Source organism: Sus scrofa, chromosome 13 (assembly GCF_054392235.1).
Source record: "Sus scrofa isolate SSC_HxYL_T2T_F1_AM1 chromosome 13, Sscrofa_HxYL_maternal_Yorkshire_Landrace_v2.0, whole genome shotgun sequence".
Lineage (NCBI taxonomy): Eukaryota > Metazoa > Chordata > Mammalia > Artiodactyla > Suidae > Sus > Sus scrofa.
In genome coordinates, this window is record NC_139395.1 from 92,581,144 (window position 1) to 92,600,832 (window position 19,689).

At 38.1% G+C, this 19,689-nt stretch overlaps 2 protein-coding genes and 1 long non-coding RNA gene across 7 annotated transcripts in view; 2 read left to right on the forward strand and 1 right to left on the reverse strand.

Annotated features, from left to right (window-relative positions):
- The window catches only part of SLC35G2 (solute carrier family 35 member G2), a 33,616-nt gene extending 17,438 nt beyond the window's left edge, over positions 1-16,178 (forward strand). For all 4 annotated transcript variants that reach the window (XM_003358564.5, XM_005654027.4, XM_021071125.2 and 1 more), the window contains exon 2: positions 14,741-16,178. In XM_003358564.5, the coding sequence (XP_003358612.1) occupies positions 14,759-15,997 (1,239 nt within the window). In that variant the 5' untranslated portion in view covers positions 14,741-14,758 and the 3' untranslated portion in view covers positions 15,998-16,178. The remainder of the gene's footprint in view (positions 1-14,740) is intronic.
- The window catches only part of IL20RB (interleukin 20 receptor subunit beta), a 991,209-nt gene that overhangs the window by 847,025 nt on the left and 124,495 nt on the right, over positions 1-19,689 (forward strand). The window lies entirely within an intron of this gene.
- The window catches only part of LOC146397468 (uncharacterized), a 39,507-nt gene that overhangs the window by 18,380 nt on the left and 1,438 nt on the right, over positions 1-19,689 (reverse strand). For both annotated transcript variants that reach the window (XR_014823977.1, XR_014823978.1), the window contains exons 2-3: positions 16,526-16,757; positions 8,712-8,844 (exon numbers count right to left, since the gene is read on the reverse strand). This is a non-coding gene — a long non-coding RNA (uncharacterized LOC146397468). The remainder of the gene's footprint in view (positions 1-8,711; positions 8,845-16,525; positions 16,758-19,689) is intronic.

Consider the following 19,689-nt stretch of genomic DNA (forward strand, 5'->3'; position numbering starts at 1 on the left):
TCTGCTGCACCCCTATGGGAACTCCTAAAATTTTTCTAATCTAGTTAATTTGTAAACTGTTTGTAATCTTTCTTGCTATAGAAACAAAGCAGAGAGAAAAATAGGCATTTCTCCTATCCTAGTAACAAAATCTTCCAGTATTTGACTAACATGAAGGAAACAAACTAATATTTATTGGGCACCTGCTATGTGCCAAGTATCATTCTAGATGCATTTGATCTATCTTTTCTTGAGTCTTTTTTAGTAATCTTTCCAAGTTGGTAATATCAGCTCATCTTACAGATGAGGAAACTGAGATTTAGAAAGGTTATGTGATATATGAACAGGCAGAAAGTGACAGAAGTAGAAGTCAAGATCAGATCTGCTCTTGAGAATTGGTTAGACCCATTGTCCAGCATTGGTAATTACATCTAACCAGGCAGTTTACCCAGCCCTTGAAAGATGTTTTACAATTCACTTTTTTTCCTAGATGATCCACAAAGATGTGGTTCTTTTTTTTTTTTTAGGGCCACAACCACAGCATATGGATATGGAAATTCCCAGGCTAAGGGTCAGACTGAAGCTGTAGCTGCTGGCCTATACTACAGCCACAGCAATACAGGATTCAAACCACTTCTTTGACCTACACCATAGTTTATGGCAATGCCAGATCCTTAACCCACTGAGCAAGGCCAGGGTTGAACCTGCATCATACTAATCGGGTTTGTTACAGGAACTCCAAGGATGTGGTTCTTAAAGCCAACAAATATATTCTATCTCAGCCTAAAATAATCTTGTCCATGTCACTTGACCCAAAACTTCATAGTCTTATCCAACACTTCTCTAGATCAACACTTTCCTAGATCAAAAATTCTTTTCTAGGGAAAATCATGGATTTGCATGCAGGTAGTTCTTTTCCATACCTGTACTAAGTGTGTGGATCTTTTATTTAAGAATACAAACCTGATCTTTAGACATTCATAGAATGATGGTCTATGAGTTTTCTGTTTGTTGTAACAAATCACTACAAACTTGGTGGCTTAAAACAACATTAATTTATTGTCTTGCAGTTCTATAAATCAGAGGTCCAGTTCAGTTATCACTGGGCTAAAACAACGGTGTTGGCAGAGTGTTTTCCTTTGTAGACATTCTAGGGAAGAATCCATTTCCTTGCCTTTTCCAGCCTATAGAGACTATCCACATCCCTTGGCTCCTGACTCCCTTCTGTCTTCATTGCCAGCAACAGTAGGCTGAGTCCTTACATTGCACCACTCTGACTTCACTTCTGTTGTCACATTTCTGACTTTTCTGTCTCTGTCTCCCACTTATAAGGACCCTTTTGATTACACACTGGGCCCAACCAGATAACCCCGGATGATCTCCCTATTTTAAGGTCAGTTGATTAACAGCCTTAATTCCATCTGCAACCTTAGTTCCCCTTTGTCATATAAGGTAATGTTCTGGGAGTTAGGGTGTGGACATTTTGGTGGGAGGTGGGGGAGATTATTCTGCCTACCACAGATGGTTACACTTTGAAGAGTAGTATTGAAGAAGGGGCTTGGGAAGGCAGATCTGGACCTGAATCTTGTCCCCACTATCAACTATTTGTGTCACCCACTAACTGGCAAGTTACCCAATCTCTCAGAACCCATTTCCTCACATATAAAACGGAAATTATAATACCTGCTTCATAGAGTTGTTTTGACCTTTAAATGATAAAGTTCTTAGTGCATGTGCCACAGAAAATAGGCTAAATAAACATAGCTATCTTTATGATTAGAGAATCTAGAGCCATATTCAGGGCCAAACAACCCAAAAGAGTATTTCTCAGGTGCTTGGAAGCATCTGTGGTTGATATTTCCTGTGGTCTCATTTTTCTTTTAACATTAATTGAATGGTTGCTTCAAATCCTTTTAAAACCAAACAGTGTATTGATTCTAAATAAACACAAAAAATGAATGAAGACACATTTTATTTCACTATTAGTCTCAGTTGGTTTCTCTCCATAGATGATGTCTGAACAGAGAACAAAGAGGGATACATGAGTCCTCTTGACTTAACTCCTATTTATTCTTTCACAGTCTTCCTGAGGCCATCAAAACCCATTTCCTCATTTACATTCAGTGGGAAAACTTCAACATCGTTATCTGTGTGTTTTCACATATGTGACTTTTCCTGTGATGGTTATTGGATCTATCCATGCATAAAGGATTGATGGCAGCTGGTCATCCCATTTGCCTTTCGGCTTTCAGAAACCAGAAATTAATGATTGACCTGTTGTGTTCCATACCCAATACTGGATCCATATTAACAAGCCATTAAAATAATGTTTAGAATATTTAATGACATGGAAAAATGTTTACAGTGCTGATAAGTAAAGGGGAAGTTATAAAATAGAATATTGTGTTTGATACCATTTTGGGGGAAAAAATGTTCACAAATAAGAAAAGGCCTGGAAGGGTCAGTAGTAATATCTAGGTGATAGGATTATGAGTTGTTTTTATTTTCTTTGCTTTCTCACATTTCTCAATTTTCTACAATAAACATATATTTGCTTTTTGTAGAAAGAATCTTTAAAAATGTGTGTGTGTGGCTTTTTTTTTTTTTTTTTTTTTTTTAAGATCTGATGGTGGTAAATAGCTACTGATTCATAAGCTTGTCCTAAGCAAGTCCAGGGAAGCCTGAAGTGGTCTTATGGGTGGGATTCACTTGACTGGGCCAAACTGGGAGATGTGTTCTGGGAGAAGCACATCAGAAAAGTATCAACTGAAGTTCATCATGGTGATGCTGAAAGATATGTATCTCTACACCCTTCCTAATTGGTTGATAATGGTTTAAGAAAAGAAGATACACATTATTAAGGAACAGCTTTAGTTATGCCTGAGGAATTTAATATTAAAGAAAATATGGGAGGAGTTCTCTTGTGGTGCAATGGGTTCAGTATCTAATGTTGTCACTGCAGTGGCTTGGGTCACTGCTGTGATGCAGGTTTGATTCCTGGCCTGGGAATATATGCCATAGACAAAAAAAAAAGGAAAGTAAGAAAGAAAGGAAGGAAGGAAGGAAGGAAGAAAGAAAGAAAGAAAGAAAGAAAGAAAGAAAGAAAGAAAGAAAGAAAAGAAGAAAGAAAGAAAGAAAGAAAAAGAAAGAAAGAAAGAAAAAAAGAAAAAAATATACGAGACCTAGCAGCAGAAACAGAGCCAGAAGGAGAGAAGCTAAATATACAAATCCTCTTAATTAACAAAACTTCGCACCCTAATGGTTTATTATTCTTGAAATATTATTAAGGACTTCAAAGTATTTTAATGGATAAAGCCCCCTGTTTGAGTTATTAGTCATGTAAATCCATTTATTTATATTACTTATATTTTGTTCTTAACAAAGTTTGCTTCATTAAAAAAAAAACAGTGGAGTTCCCATTGTGGCTCAGTGGTAATAAACTCGACTATTATCCATGAGGATTCAGGTTCAATTCCTGACTCCACTCAGTGGGTTTAGGATCTGGTGTTGCCATGACCTATGATGTAGGCCGCAGACTCGGCTTGAATATGGTGTTGCTATGGCTGTGGTACAGGCTGGCAGCTGTAGCTCCGATTCAGCCCCTAGCCTGGGAACTTCCATATGCCTTGGGTTCAGCCCAGGAAAAAAAAAAAAAAAAGTCCACTCTCTCATTCAACACTTATTGAACAGCCATCTCTTGCCAAGCACTGAGTTAGATGCTGCAACCATTACAGTTCTAGCAGAAGAGAAAGACAAAAACAGTTATAATTCAATGCAGTAAATTCTATGATTGAAGAAATGAGGTGGACATCTAACTCAGACTGGAGTGGGAAGTAGGCCTAGGGCAGTTTTCCAGAGAAGGTAATATGTAATCTGGGCCTTGAAAAATGAGCAGGAGTTTACCCAGGTGAAAAAGCATGAAAAGAATATTCCATAAAGAAGGAAAAGGATATGTAAAACCTCAGAGCCAAGAAAAAGCATGACATATTCAAAGTACTTCCTGCAGTCTGGAATAGTCAGAACTTTTGTGCATGTGGAGGACAAGCAAAAGATGTGATAGTTAATTTTATGTGTCAACTTGGCTGGTCAAAGATTATGCTGATGTTTGTGTGAGGGTGTGTTTGGATGAGATGAGATTTACATTTAACTCAGTGGATTTGAGTAAAGCAGAATGCCCCTCTGTAAAGGAGGTTGGTCTAATCCAATCAGTTGGAACCTTAATAGAAAAAATCCTGACATCCTTTGATGATAAGGAAATTCTGCCAGCTGACTTGCCTTTGGGCTTGAACTGCAGCTGCTCTCTGGGTCTGCAGCCTGCCGGCCTACCCTGAAGATTTTAGACTTGCCAGTTGGCATAACTGCATAAGCCAATTCCTTGCCTTTCCCTCTCCTTCCAACCCACACTGGAAGAATAAATACATTTCCCCTCTTTTATTTTCTTTTTAACCCCTATTTTAAAAAATTGTGGTAAAATATAAATAACGCAAAACTGGGAGTTCCCAACATGGTGCAGCAGAAATGAATCCGACTAGGAACCATGAGGTTGCAGGTGTGATCCCCCTGGCCTCACTTGGTGGGTGAGGGATCTGGTGTTGCCATGAGCTGTGGTGTGGGTCGCAGATGCATTGCTGTGGCTGTGGTGTAGGCCAGCTACAGCTCCGATTAGATCCCTAGCCTGGGAATCTCCATATGCCGCGGGTGCGGCCCTAAAAAGACAAAAAGACAATAAATAAATAACAGAAAACTTACAATTTTAACACATTTTTAAATGTTCAGTTCAAGGTCCTTGATTACATTCACACTACTGAGCAATCATCACCACTATCTATTTCTAAAACTTTTTCACTACTCGAAACAGAAATCTTGTAGCCATAACTCCCTATTCCCCCTTTCCCCAGCCCTCCGGGAATCTCTAATCCACTTTCTTTTTATGAATTTGCCTATTTTAAATATCACATATAAGTGGAATCATATAGCTTTTGTCCTTCTGTGCTGGCTTGTTCCAGTTTAGTACGTCTTCAAGGTTCATCCATGTTGCAGTATGGATCAGAACTTCATTCCTCTTTATGGATGAATAATATTCAGTTATATGGATATACCACATTTTTTTAATCCAATCATCTGTTGGGATACTTAGTTGTCCTTCTTCCTGCAAACATACACTGAGGAACCATTACTTTTTTTTTTTTTTTCTTTTTAGGGCTGCACCCATGGCATATGCAAGTTCCCAAGCTAGGGGTTGAATTGGAGCTGCAGCTGCTGGCCACAGCTACAGCCACAGCAACACAGGATTTGAGCCACGTCCATGACCTACACCATAGCTCATAGCAACACTGGATCCTTAACCCACTGAGTGGGGCCAGGGATTGAATCCGCGTCCTCATGGATACCAGTTGGGCGCATTACCACTGAGCCATGATGGGAACTCCAAGGAGCCAATACTTTTTAAGCCTTAACAATGTCATACCCAGAGAATAAAAGGACAAAGAGAGGCAAAGGCTTAGTACCAGATGGCTCGGGGGAATGAAATGTGCACATGTTAGTTTGGATGGCTGAAGGCTAGTTTTTATGGTGGGGTTCTAGGGGCAGGGGTGGTCCCATGATTGAGGCTTTTCTCCTACTTTTTTTTTTTTTTTTTTTTTTTTTTTTGTCTTCTTAGGGCTGTACCTACAGCATATGGAGAGTCCCAGGCTAGGGATTGAATCAGAGCTGTAGCTGCTGGCCTACGCCACAGTCACAGCAATGCCAGATCTGAGCCACATCTGTGAACTACACTACAGCTCACGGCAAGGCCAGATCCTTATCCCACTGAACAAGGCCAGGGATTGAACCTGTGTCCTCATGGATGCTAGTCAGTTTTGTTTCCACTGAGCCATGATAGGAACTCCTCTCCTACTTTTTGCACAGATATATTTTGTCATCACTCATGCTTCTTGTCAGAGAACTTATGATTTCAGGAAAATGAAAATAGTTTATTCCATTATGAAAGCAGAATGTGATTTTGACAGTGACAATGCTTTGTCCTTTAAGGCAATAAAATAAATAATCATTTTCCCTGAGACCATTTGCGTGAATAAGTGGTAGTTACTTCTGGGTTAGGACTCTTATCTGTGGGGAACAGGAGTTAAGTTGAGAAGGTAAGAGGGATAAAGAGAGAGGGGGTTGCAAAGAGGAAAAGAGTGAGAGAATAGGAAAGAGAGACTAATTTTGGGTCCTATGTGACAAAGTTCTAGGCAAGACCTTAGAACAAATTTTCTTCAACAGTAGAACCTACTGACCTGCTCCACGTAGCCTACCTGGTGCCCTTCACGTGGTATATACCAAATTAATTTCCTAAAGTATGTATCTTCCTTTACTTCCTTTTAAGTTCTTTCAATTCCAAGTGAGGTAGGCCATTAGCTTTCTCCAAGTATTTAGTTTTCTACCCTTCCCCAATACTTCCACACTGTAAAACCTCCTAAAATTTTACTTCCTCTCAAAGCAGAGTTGACTCATATTTAGTACTTAGCACATTTTCTGTACAAATGTAAATATCAGTACATCTGGCTATTGATAGCATTGTTATTATTGATTTCTTTCATATATCATATTCTGTTTTCACTGGTTTTGGAGCCATTAGTTGTACCTTTCTTTATTCTATTTGTTTTCCCATTCTTTTTTTTTTTTTTTGTCTTTTTGCTATTTCTTGGGTGGCTCCCGCAGCATATGGAGGTTCCCAGGCTAGGGGTCGAATCGGAGCTGTAGCCACTAGCCTACGCCAGAGCCACAGCAATGAGGGATCCGAGCCACGCCTGCAACCTACACCACAGCTCACGGCAATGCCGGATCCTTAACCCACTGAGCAAGGGCAGGGACCGAACCCGCAACCTCATGGTTCCTAGTCGGATTTGTTAACCACTGCACCACGACGGGAACTCCTGTTTTTCCATTCTTGCTTTTATGCTAATTCTGATTGTTTCCATTAGAGCTGAAAATATCATAATCTCTGGCTAAAATAGCTTTTTCTGATAGCTGTTGCAAGGATGCTTTACTTTAAGTGTTACAAAGGAGAAATTGATTACATGCCTTATTTTTGGTTTTCCTAAGAGAGATACAGATGGAATGTTATTTCCCAAGCAATAATCTGATGCAATATGAGTGCTCTTTTAATTGCGGTTTCTGCCAATATGTATGGTATATATGTCCTAAGTAATACATTTGAATTAGATTGATTCTTGTCCAGGTTGCTCTGAAATTTATATAAAATGGTCATGCCCATGGCATGCAGAAGCTCCCAGGCCAGGCATTGAACCCACACCACAGCAGCAACCAGTTCCACAGCAGTGGCAACTCCGTATCCTCAACCTGCTGAGCCACCAGGAAATTCCTGAAATGTATTTTTATATTTTTATAGAGATTCAGTTAGTTTTCCATAAGAGACTACTATATTGTATTTCTCCTCTTTTATTTTTTTTTCCCCCCTTTGGTTGAATTTGCTTGTGGTAGTTCCTTTATAATCTGAGTATATGAAATCTTATACAATTAATTTTTCTTGCAGCCCCTCTTCATAAAACTGTCCAGTTTCATGACTTGATTACAGACTTAGTTCATTTAGATCATTTGCCACTTACAATGTGCATATTATCACACTTTCTAAGAAGGACAGACATTTACTTCCTCATGATAAATCCCTCACTTAAGTGTGACTGATTTAAGAAAGGGTATGTTCTTTAGCTTCTACTCTGTTATTATAATTATTCTTGTCTTTCAAACTCTATTAGTTTATTTAAGAACTAATTTTCTAGTCCAAGAGCTTTGAGCTTAGAAGCAGGTTCTTTTTCCTCTAAAGTAGCAGGCCTTTACACAAAGATAGAGACTTAGTCTTAATAAAGTACAAGCAAACTTAAATGCTGCCTCTTGTTCTCCTGATCCTCACGAACTGCAGTGGGGAAGAGAGAGAATCCCTATTCAAAGAAAGGTGTTAAAGGTTATGCTAGGCAGGGTTCAGCATAAGGATGGGTAGACTCATGCTCACGGCTTTTGGGCCCTCAGAATATGGGCCCCTTTTCATCAGTTTGGACGGATGAATGGCCTCTCTCATTAGGTCTCAGGCACATTTCACAGCACAGATCCTATGCATGTCCTAATATCACAACATTCTGGAAGGATGATTATTGGGGCCTTTCTTTCAAGTGACCAGTCAGGTGTGGTCTTTTCATTTTCATTCAGGGGCAAGACTATCTGAGCACATTGGGTTAAGAAGGTATCTCAGGAGTAGGCTGCTCAGATGTAAGATAGTAACTTATCACTTCTTAATAAATATTAATTAAAAACCAGTCTGATTCATGAGTGTCAAATATCACATCAATGCTTACATTTAAATGACCATATTATAATCAAGTTGCACTAGTTAGCTTTACATCTAAGAGTTTTTACCATTTTAGGGATCAGTCTTGTAACTAAAGAAAAACTCTTTATTACCAAGTGGCATTTGCCTTAGGCACCATAAGAGGATTGTCCTAAGGACTTCTACCAAGACTATAGTGAGGGCAGTGTTAATTTTTCCCAGCCTTAGGAGAGAAGTGATCTTGGGCCTTATGTGTGGGAGGTAGTTTAGAAACAGTACCTATTTTGGATACAAATACTACTTTCAGGCTTGTCACACTAGATTTTGCCCACTGGTCAAGCAGACACCAAACTATGCATCCTTTTAATCCATTTGTGTCCAGCATTTCAGGTGGATACATTTGTACCTGGGTAGGCTGGTCTTCTGGTCCTATTGTTTCACCTTCCCTCCACTCAGATGAGTTGTTGTACACAGCTGAAATTCACACTTCTGTCTGGGTGGGGACCTCCCCACAAAAATCCTTGTCACAGGAACTATCTCTGTAAGGAAGGAAGAGAAGTTGAGTTGACTCATTGGTCAGAACAACTTTGAGCAAGTGGTAAAAAGCTGTGATCATTGAATTACCTGGTGGTCTTTCATGGGAGAGATGCAAAACATTAGAAGTGTGAAATTATTATAAACAGACAAACCGATTTTGAAGAGAATTGAGTCAAGAGCCCAACAATTATCATCTAAAATTCTTTCTTTTAAAATACACATAATTTCAGGAGTCCACTGAGTTTGTAGTTCAGTGGTTAACAAACCCAACTAGTATCCACGAAGACAAGAGTTCGATCCATGGCCTCACTCGGTGGGTTAAGGATCTGGTGTTGCTGTGAGTTGTGGTGTAGTTTGCAGACATGGCTCGGATCCCGCGTTGCTGTGGCTGTGGCGTAGGCTGACAGCTGTAGCTCTGATTCAATGCCTAGCCTAGGAACCTCCATATGCCTCGGGTGCAGCTCTAAAAAGACAAACAACAACAACAACAACAACAAAACACACATAATTTGGAGTTCCCATTATGGCTCAGTAGGTTAAGAACCTGATTTAGTCTCTTTGAGGATGTAGGTTCAATCCCTGGACTGGATGAGTGGGTTAAGGATCTGGCATTGCCGCAAGCTTCACCATAGGTCACAGATGTGGCTCAGATCCAGTGTTGCTGTGGCTGTGGTGTAGGGAGGCAGCTGTAGCTCTGATTCGACCCCTAGCCTAGGAACTTCCATATGCTACAGGTGCAGCTGTAAAAAGGAAAAAAAAAAAAAAGGAATAAAATATACATAATTATTGCTCTAGTTGGTGGCAGAACCAGAACTCAAAAATCAGCATTTCTGACTCTTAAATTTATCTCTAGAAAAAGTTTTTTTCTCCCTTCTCTTCTTTACTAGTTGTTACATATGCTTAAAGTGCCAATTCAGGCATCCTTTCCACCTGAGAACCTGCAAAGATCCCCCATATTTGGCTTTAATGCCCTTTGTATGTGCTCCCACAGCTTCCCATACTTCATATAGTTGCTAGAATTATTAACTTGTTATAATATTAAGTTAGAATTACTTGTTATCTCTTCCACTAGTCTGCAAGTTCTATGAATGCTGGGACCATGCCTGTTTTATTTATCTTCATATTTATAAAGCCTAGCATGGTGCTGGGTACATAGTAACTCAATAAATATTTATTGAAATGCTCACAGGTTGAAAGACTTAAATGTGCGAAAATGTAAGTACTAGTCAGGATTCCAGGTTCTCATTAAGAATTGTATTTATGAAGCCAGAAATTAAATGAAAACTAGAGAGACTGAAGAAGATCTTTATGTATCCCTATAGCATAAGGTGACTTCTGCATCAGTGGGATACAGTATAATAATGGTGTTGAGAAATACCTGGAATATATCTGTTATAGACTAATCCATTGACAGAAATGAACAAAAATTACAGTTCATAATGATTTAAAGTATCCAATGGACTAGGATTAGGTACACTAATATATGCCTAACATGATGTTGAATAAAACTTTCCTGTTACCTCAGAATTAGCATCCAGGATCTCACAATGGAGGACAAAAAAATCCCACTTTCAAAAGCCAATCAGTTTGGCCCAAATATAAGAGGCCATTTACTTTAGCTATTACTGAAACCATTCCTCCTTCCTGTTCCTTAAAATACTAGGGAGGGATATAGGGTGTTCCAGTTAATGTCATTGTGGGGGCTGTATAAGGATGTGTGAAGTCTGTAGGGCAGGCAGTTAGGAAGAAAAGATTAGGAGCATGTTGGAACCCTTGAGCATAGGCCGAAGCTTCTTGTCCAAAGTCAGTAAGGAAAGGAAGGTCATGAGAAGGCTGGAACTCCAATGGCATAAACTGTTTGGTATCTCTGAACCTAAGGAAAGCCTAAGCCTTTTTTTAAATTTAATTTTATTTTTTTTTAAGAGCTTATTTGATTAGGTCAGGCCCAGCAGGATAGTCTTTCTTTTATTAACTTAAAGTCAATTGATTAGGGGCTTTTATCACACCTGCAAAATAGCTTCATAGCAGCACCTAAATTAGTGTTTGATTTAATAACTAGGGCATGTAGTTTAGACTAACGAAGTTTATACATCAAAAAGCCATCACACAACAGCAGCCAGTTTATGAGATATGTCTTTTTCCTTTTCCTTCCTCCCTAGGCCAATATACCACAGGAACTGGATCCTATAGAGGGAGATGGAGGAGGTGTTCCCAGAAGCATACCTTATTGTCCCCCCACAGACTCTAAAAAGAGGGAATGGGAGATGGGGTGAAATAGCAGACTATGTCCTTCCCCTATTTGTGCTCCTGGGGCTACATACCTGGCCTGCAGTGGGAAGGGGAAAGCTCTGAATGGATAAAAGACACAATTTTAACTGAATAGCAAGTGGGAAATCATGGGCTCAAACTTCAGTGTCATTAAGATACTTGCTGACTAGCAAGGAAAGGAGATTTAACAACAAATTTGGATACAATGACTGTAGACACAATTCCACTGAGTTGAGAACAAAACAAATAACAAAATGATGAGATTACAAAAATAACAAAATGATGCGACTCAAAAATTGGAAGAACCAATGCAGATGTTAAACAAGGAAGAAAAAAATAAGTGGCCAGAGGGGTCGGGGAAGGTTTGTTTCTAAAAGGCAGAGTTTGGACTGAGTTCTCTTGAAAGATGAGCAGTATTTAGAAAGTTGGAGCAGAAGGGAAAGCCAGCAAGAATAAAGGCATAGAGAAATATGTACATGGGGGGAGTTGGGACTGGAGGACACTGGACTAATCAAATATGTGTGTTGAGGAGCTAAGTATTGACAGGCGCTAGACTAGGCAAAGTCTTGAGAGCTAAACAGAGGAGCTGAGATTCAAGGAAGTAGTTAGGAAATCATGTAGGTTTTTGAATGGAGAAAGTTTGAGGGAAGTTTTTGTTTTGTTTTGAATTTTTTAAAAGTATTAATGTGACCGTGGTATTAAATAGTTGAATTTTAGGGATTCAAGGGGGCTAGTTAGGATGCTGTTGAAGTATTCTAAATGGGAATTCACAAAAACCTGATCCGGAATAACAAAGGTAAAGTGGAATTGGAGGAGAAAGGAAAAATCTAAGAAATACTTCAAAGACAAAAAACAGTAAGATTAATGACTACTAAATGAAAGTATGATGGCAGAAAGGATAATTCAGAGTGTTCCTTGGTTTCTAGCTTGGGGAACTAGAAAAATTCATGTATTTCAAATATAAATGAGGATGTTAGGAAAGGAAAAGCTATTTGGGAGGCCAAGACCATTAATTCAATCTGTGAAATTTTTTTTTAGTCTTTTTTAAAAATTGGGTACAGTTGCTTTACAGTGTTATATTAGTTTCAGGTATACATTATAGTAATTCAGTTATACACATACATATATTCAGTCTTTTTCAGATTCTTTTACCATATAGGTTATTACAGAATATTGAGTAGAATTTCCTATGCTATATACTACATCCTTGTTGGTTATCTGTTTTATATATAGTAGTCTATATATGTTAATCCCAAACTCTTAATTTATCCCTTCCCCCATATTTCCATTCTAATTTAAAAAATGATACAACTGAATTCATTTACAAAACAGAATCAGACTCCCAGATTTCAGTTTGTGATTACTGGAGCTAAAGTCCTGATTTGAAGTGGAAATATCCTGATAAAAGTTGAAAGAAGAACATCCAGATTAGCCAGATAGCAGTGGGAGGTCCAGGCTAGGAATTAAATAAAGGGCTTGGAGGCACAGGTGGTGTTTTTTAAAATGACTGAAGGTGGTGTCATTTAGACAAGAAAGGAGTAAATAGGAACAGTTGGCTTACCCAGATGGTGTCAGAGAACAAGATAGGATTTGATTTCTGCACCATGGTTTAAGGTCCTGGAAGTAGTTTTTGGCAAGGAACAGGAAATATGTCATGAGGACAAAAAATAAAAAGGTTTCTTTTAAAAATTTTTTAACTTTAAGGGGAGGGGAGAAATCATTGGGAAGAAAACAAGAAATTGTTCTTGGGGAAAGGGGAGAGAACTGAGTGAACAAATATAGGTCTCAAAGAGAGAATAACATTTAGAAGACACCTGGTGTTTCAAAAGAGTTAATTACAAGTGAAAGGAAGCTGAATTTGTTAATTTTTTTTTTTTTTTTTTTGGTCTTTTTAGGGCCACACTCACAGCACATGGAGGTTCCCAGGGTAGCGGTTGAACCGGAACTGTAGCTGCTGACTTTTGCCACAGCCACAGCAATGCCAGATCCGAGCCACATCTGTGACCTACACCACAGCTCACAGCAGCACTGGATCCTTAACCCACTGAGCAAGGCCAGGGATTTTGAACCTACGTCCTCATGGATGCTAGTCAGATTCATTTCTGCTGAGCCATGATGGGAATTCCTGAATTTATTAATATTCATTGAAAGTTTACTGTATGATAGCACTGTGTCAAATCCTTTATATGCATTATATCATTTAATTCTTAAAACAAGCTCAACTTTTTTTTCCCCACTCAACAATATGTCTTGAACATCTATGTCAATAAAGATCTGCACCGTTTTTTTTACTGGATGCATAGGATAGTATGAAGGGTCATTCTAGGAAGCAACATCGAATTCTCCTATTCATACATCTTTCTGTTGTTTTTGGTATGCTCTTTTTCTCAATAACAGATGAACATTTTTTTTTAGTTTGTAATTTAATTTTCAAATAATTATCCTGGAGTTCCTGTCATGGCTCAGTGGTTAATGAATCTGACTAGGAACCATGAGGTTGCGGGTTCGATCCCTGGCCTTGCTCAGTGAGTTAGGGATCCGGCGTTGCCATGAGCTGTGGTGTAGGTTGGAGACATGGCTCAGATCCCTGCATTACTGTGGCTGTGGCATAGGCCGGTGGTTACAGCTCCAATTTGACCCCTAGCCTGGGAACCTCCATATGCTACGGGAGTGGCCCAAGAAATAGCAAAAAGGCAAAAATAAAATAATTATCCCTATTCAAAAATATATCGAATATTATACAGTAAAAATGTTTTCTAACACTCTTGTTCCCTGTCCCACTCCAATGATTATTAGCTTTCTTTGTATCTTCCTGGAATTCCTTTTTATGTTACATAAGCAAATATAAATATGTACTCTTGTTTTTTCCTTTTTAAAAAAACACAAGGTAGAAAGCATCTTGTGATCATCTCTTTAGGATAAAACCTTATATGTGATATTTCTGAATTAAAGAGTGATTTCAGTTAAAATTTTAAACATATTGCCTACTTGCTCATCAGAAAAGCTATGTATAGCAACAATGCATGAATGTCACTAAATCCACTTTATTTATTTTCTATTTCAGTATATCTATCCATATATCTAAAAGTGTATGGGAAGCCCAGAATAAATATTTTAAAAAAACCCTATAACTTATAATATAAGGCTAGTTTTGGTGTCATACAGAAGTGATTATACAAAAAAATTTGGACTTATCCATTTCTAATTTATAATAGACAAATGGACACAATGACAAGGAAAGTTTTGATCTACTTTGTTATTTATTTTTCTATGTTTTTATTATTGGATGGATAGAGAGGTAGGAAAGAAAAAGTGGAAAAATATCAGTTGTTTGTGATGTAAAGATAGGAAATAGAGCTGACTAAGACAAAGAATAAGCAGCATGAGAAACAGAGGCAGACTTAAGATGAAGTGAAAAAAGGGCAGACAGTTTCATTGGGTTTCATACATCTGATAAGATATATTGTCAGATCATCTCTCCCTATTAGCTTTTTTTTAAAAAAAAAAACCCTTCAATGTCTATACTCTATTATTGAATTGGTACCTATGATTATAATAGAAAATTATAAAATTAAAACTATATTTAAATGGATAAATGCATACATCTGTCTTTTTTTTCTTCTTAAACAGAATTGATTGTCTGAAGAAATGGATACCTCTCCCTCCAAAAAATACCCAGTTAAAAAACGGGTGAAAATACATCCCAATACAGTGATGGTGAAATATACTTCTCATTATCCTCAGCCTGGGGATAATGGATATGAAGAGATCAATGAAGACTATGGAAATTTTATGGAAGAAAATCCAAAGAAAGGCCTGCTGAGTGAAATGAAAAGAAAAGGGAGAACTTTCTTTGGAACCATGGATACCCGACCTCCACCAACAGAAGACCCAGTGATCAATGAGACTGGACAATTACAAAGCTTTGCAGAAAAAAATATTTTTCAGTCCAGAAAGATGTGGATAGTGCTGTTTGGATCTGCTTTGGCTCATGGATGTGTAGCCCTTATCACTAGGCTTGTTTCTGATCGTTCTAAAGTTCCATCTCTAGAACTGATTTTTATCCGTTCTGTTTTGCAGGTTTTATCTGTATTAGTTGTATGTTACTACCAGGAGGCCCCCTTTGGACCCAGTGGATACAGACTGCGACTCTTCTTTTATGGTGTGTGCAATGTCATCTCTATCACCTGTGCTTATACATCATTTTCAATAGTTCCTCCCAGTAATGGGACCACTATGTGGAGAGCCACAACCACAGTCTTCAGTGCCATTCTGGCTTTTTTACTTGTAGATGAGAAAATGGCTTATGTTGACATGGCTACAGTTGTTTGCAGCATCTTAGGTGTTTGTCTTGTCATGATCCCCAACATTGTTGATGAAGACAATTCTTTGTTAAATGCCTGGAAGGAAGCCTTTGGGTACACCATGACCGTGATGGCTGGACTGACCACTGCTCTTTCCATGATAGTATACAGATCCATTAAGGAGAAGATCAGCATGTGGACTGCACTGTTTACCTTTGGTTGGACTGGGACAGTCTGGGGAGTGTCCACTATGTTTGTTCTTCAAGAACCCATCATCCCATTAGATGGAGAAACCTGGAGTTATCTCATTGCTATATGTGTTTGCTCTACTGCAGCCTTCTTAGGAGTTTATTATGCCTTGGACAAATTCCATCCAGCCTTGGTCAGCACAGTACAACATTTGGAGATTGTGGTAGCTATGGTCTTGCAGCTTCTAGTGCTACACATATTTCCTAGTGTCTATGATGTCTTTGGAGGGGTAATTATTATGATTAGTGTTTTTGTCCTTGCTGGCTATAAACTTTACTGGAGGAATTTACGAAGGCAGGATTATCAGGAAATACTAGATTCTCCCATTAAATGAATATCTGCTTCTTATCCTATTAATGTTCAGTTATTAACAGGTACACTGCCATTTTAATGTTTACCTATAAATTTTTTGTGTGTTGTATAACTGACACAGTGCTATATAATATATGCAGATGTAGAAAAATTTATTCTAGTCTAATATATTAAAAACAAATATTAAATGATGTGGAATATCATGAACCTGATGTCTTTCCTATTAATAATAAAAGGTAGTTGTGATAGGGAATGTTAACTTTTATCACTAAAGAACATAAGACTTGAAGAAGTGATGCCTTTCAGATGGAACTTCTGTGGCCCTGAAGTTGAAAAATTAGAAAAATTTTCATGCTCAATATTCTATAAATATTAAACAAAAATCCTTCAATATTCAAAAATCTATAAGGTGAAAAAAAGCCCTGTTTTGTAATCTGTTTTCACAGGAAAATTAGAGGTGATTGGGCTGGGTAAGGGAGCTTGAGTTAAACAAGTGAGAGGGAACAAAGGAAGGAAATGGGTTTTTCAATGGCAGTGGTGGTTGTCTTACCTTAGAACAGGAAATGGGTTTTCTCCTTGCTATGCCTCATTAGGCAATGCATAGGATACAGAAGTAGAGAGAAGACTGGATTCTTGCCAGCCATTTTGTGCCTGATGGTGGGAGACCTAATGTTGGGAGAGGGTCTACTCATCCTCAGGTATGCAGGTCTCTTCCAACCTGCCCTTGTTTATGATTTTGTAGCAAGTACATGTGTGAGCTGCAGTAAAGGTACTCCTTATCCCTGAAAAAGACACAAGAAATAGTCATAGGATAGCAGAAAACTGATGCAACATGGTATCTTGAGATTCTTTTCAAAAGACCCTAAAAGTCTGTAAAAGCATATAAGGTGGCATTAATTTGGATCTAGTTGGGGAAGTTTTTATGAATTTAGCACAAACAAATGTTGATGTGGTACTGGTTATTAAGCTACTGTTATTCTTTTTATGTTACCTTAATTTCAGATTCACCCATCCATACTTTCCTCTGTGATGCTATGGCTCAGATCCTGCAAACTACATTTTTCCTATGCCAGCTGGTGTCTCACTAGGTTCCACCAATAAAAGGCATTAGAGGGAGACTCAAAGACAAGAGAAGAAAGGACTTCCTCCTTTCTGTTTGCTTGCAGTTTCTGTCATTGTTACCACATAAGTGAGAGCCCTTTGCTCCAGAAGCAGCAATTGAACTTCTTTTAGCACTCCTTCACCCCCATCCAACCTCATCATATCCCTCTCAGTCGCAGCAAGCAGGCTGGAGAGCACTCTCGCAGGGGTGTGAGCTGCAAGTCAGCTAGGTCATTCCTCTGAGCTCCTGACACCTGATGGTTCCACCTCGATTCCTCTTTTTCACTTTCCTTAGAGGTGGTAGCTACTTCTAAGTTATCATATCTGGGATACTTCAGTGGTCCCTTTTTCCTTTTCCAGTCCTTCAACACCCAAAACTAAATTCTCTCTTGTAATATCCTGTGATTTCTGTTCTCTTGACTAATATGCCTTCAAATATACCCCAAAGGAACCCACAGTCACTTGTCGGATGTCTGTGCTTTTGGGAAAATGTTAACATTCAGATTTTCCAGGAATTATTGGCTCTCAATAAAAATTATCCAAATTGAAGCACAGAAGGAAAATATTTGGAAAAAAAAAAAAAAGAACATAGCCTGGATTGAACCATACCAAGGACTAAGAAGTCTAGCATAAGTGTTAAGTGTAGTCACAGAAGAAGAGAGAGAGAGAAAGGGGTGGAAAAAAATATTTGAAGATACCGGCCAGAGGTTTTCCAAATTTGATAAAAAGAAACAACAAAAACAGTCAGCAATCCACAGATCCAGGGAAATAAGTGAACCACCCCAGCATGAATACAAAGAAAATCACACCTAGAAACATAGTGTAACTGCTATGATAAACAAAGATAAAGAAACAAAATCTTAAAAGCACCCAGAGGAAAAGACATATGACATACAGGAAACCATGGAGACCAGAAAACAACAGAATGACAGTTTATAAAGTGCTGTTAAGAAAACCCTTTGATGGGTCTCATTGCCTATATGATAAAATCCAAGGGCCTTAACTTGCATAATCCACTCTTGTTTACATTTGTTAGTTTTTCTGCTCTTGCAATATTCTAATATTATATAATGCCTTTTAAAATGCAGGCCCCTCTAATTGGAAGGCCTTTCTCCTTTGCCTACTTAATTGCCTGAATAGCCTAACCACATACCTCTTCTCCCCCTGTTGCCTAATGTCCCCCTGTACATATCTATTGCTGTATTTACTATATAAATAATACGTTATCTGTTTAAATCTTATTCTCTGTCATTGGTTGAAGCTCCTTTAAGTTTGACTGATCTTTAGATCTCTGGTACCAATTGTAGTGCCCACCAGAGTAGATGCAATATATTTTTGTTGTATTAACTCCCATAAAAGCATAAAGCATAACAGTATTTAATCCAGAAATTTAGCTACCAGGGCCCACTAATTTCTGTATTTCACAGTCAAACATGTGATTAGTTACTGCTTACTGATTAGTAGGTAGGGTGGGTTTTTTTCTTTTTCTCTGTTTCTTGTTTTTGTCCTAAATAGTTCTATCTTACATTGATGCCAAACCAGATCATTCTCCCTAATCACTTCTACATATAAGCTATCAATAGTTTCCTGGGAAAGGTCTTGAGACATGGAGCCTCATTTTTCCCTTGTCTTCCCAAATTCTTTTCTTTGAGATGAATGAAGTGAGCTGCCTACATGTTTTTATCCTAGACAGATTAGTTCCCATATCTGAGGCCCCATTTCTAGTCTATTAGTCATAAGTTTTCACCTAAGTGTTGTTTCCTGATTCTGACTACTCCTTAGTCCACTCAGAACTAATTAGGAGTGATTCTCATTTTTTGATGTGAGTTCCACTAAATGAGAGGAAGGAGGAACCAACTGCATATTTAAATTTGGAAGGTGGGGAGATACAGAGTGTGAAAGGGAGTCTTTGGGACAACTCCCACCTCATAAGGTCATGGACTCTATTTCTTCTAAGTACACTGTAATATAATTTCATACATCACTTTCTGCCTATCTACCCTTCTACCTAATGCTTTCCTCTTTCATTGTTGTTCCCTTATTTTTCTTCTTTAATTCTATCTCTTTTTCTAAGATTTTTTTTTGTTTTTCTTTTTTCAGAGTTCCTAGTAAGAATGGGCAATGAGGAAATTTAAAGGAAAACTAAAAGGAAAAAACATGTTTACAAATAACTAAAATCCTCTTATGAAAAAGCTCTTCCCCTCACTTCTATTGCTTCAATAGGTGGCATGCCATAGTTAAGAGATCTGGATCAAAATCTCATGAAGAGTTTATTCAGATCATTGGCCCATTCAAAATACATATTCTCTTACAAAATAAAATCTAAAGTTATGACTTCAGCATATTTTTTTTCTGGGCTTATTTTCCCCACTTAAAATGATATTTTAGGGTCATAAGCTACCTGATGGAAAGGACCATTTTATCTGTTATATTTTTATTCACATCTCCTAAGCTTATCACATGTTAAATATGTAACTAGAATTGAGCAAGGTGTAGTTTGATATGTGATTCTGGAGAAATAGTTTCAACCTCTGGACCATGGTTTCTCCAGCTTCAATAATGAATGTAATAATAGCTCTATCCATGAACTTTACTAAGATGTATCAACAAATA